The 547-nt window shown below is 58.0% G+C and overlaps 1 protein-coding gene across 1 annotated transcript in view; it reads left to right on the forward strand.

The window, feature by feature from the left end:
* Positions 1 to 547, forward strand: part of AMER1 (APC membrane recruitment protein 1) — a gene marked incomplete at both ends in the record, with an annotated part of 2,951 nt that overhangs the window by 1,665 nt on the left and 739 nt on the right. Inside the window, 1 exon segment of the mRNA XM_010150231.1 lies at positions 1 to 547. This exon segment is cut by the window's left edge and continues 24 nt beyond it. Coding sequence (XP_010148533.1) covers positions 1 to 547 — 547 coding nt within the window.

Genomic DNA, 547 nt, shown 5'->3' on the forward strand with positions numbered 1-547 from the left:
GCTGTACTGGGAGCTGCGGGGGGAATCGGTCTTGAAGCGACTTGATGTTGCCAGCACGGAGAAGTGTCCCCGGGAAAAGCAGTGCGTTGAATGTAAAACTAGAGCAACCAACTCCATTGGCAAGAATCAGAGTGGCCTTGGTGGTGAGCAGGTGGCCTCGCCCGCCCCAAACCGAGGTGCGAACAGTGGGGTTTCAGTGGCTAGGGCTGAAAATCCTGACTGGAGGGATTTTCCAGGGACTGCTTGTCCAGAAAACTGTTGCAACAGTCAAAAAGCCCAAGGAAGTTGCCTTATTCAGCTCACAAAGAACAGCCCAGGGTTCGGTTCGGAGCCGGACTGTGGGTTGTTTGAGGGCTCTATCCACAGAAGCGCAGACCCAGAGAAAGCAGGGATGTTCCCTGGCTACAGACTCTCGGAGCACGAGCGTGGTGGCAGAGCGGAGACCACCACCAGTAACCCCTCGGTGGGCAGCGAGCGCGAGCCCGAGCATGCTGTCAGCTTCTCCCAGGCGCTGGTGGAGTTCACCAGCAGCGGGACCCTCTTCTCC

This window comes from Eurypyga helias, unplaced genomic scaffold, assembly GCF_000690775.1.
Source record: "Eurypyga helias isolate BGI_N326 unplaced genomic scaffold, ASM69077v1 scaffold22004, whole genome shotgun sequence".
NCBI classification, from domain to species: Eukaryota; Metazoa; Chordata; class Aves; order Eurypygiformes; family Eurypygidae; genus Eurypyga; species Eurypyga helias.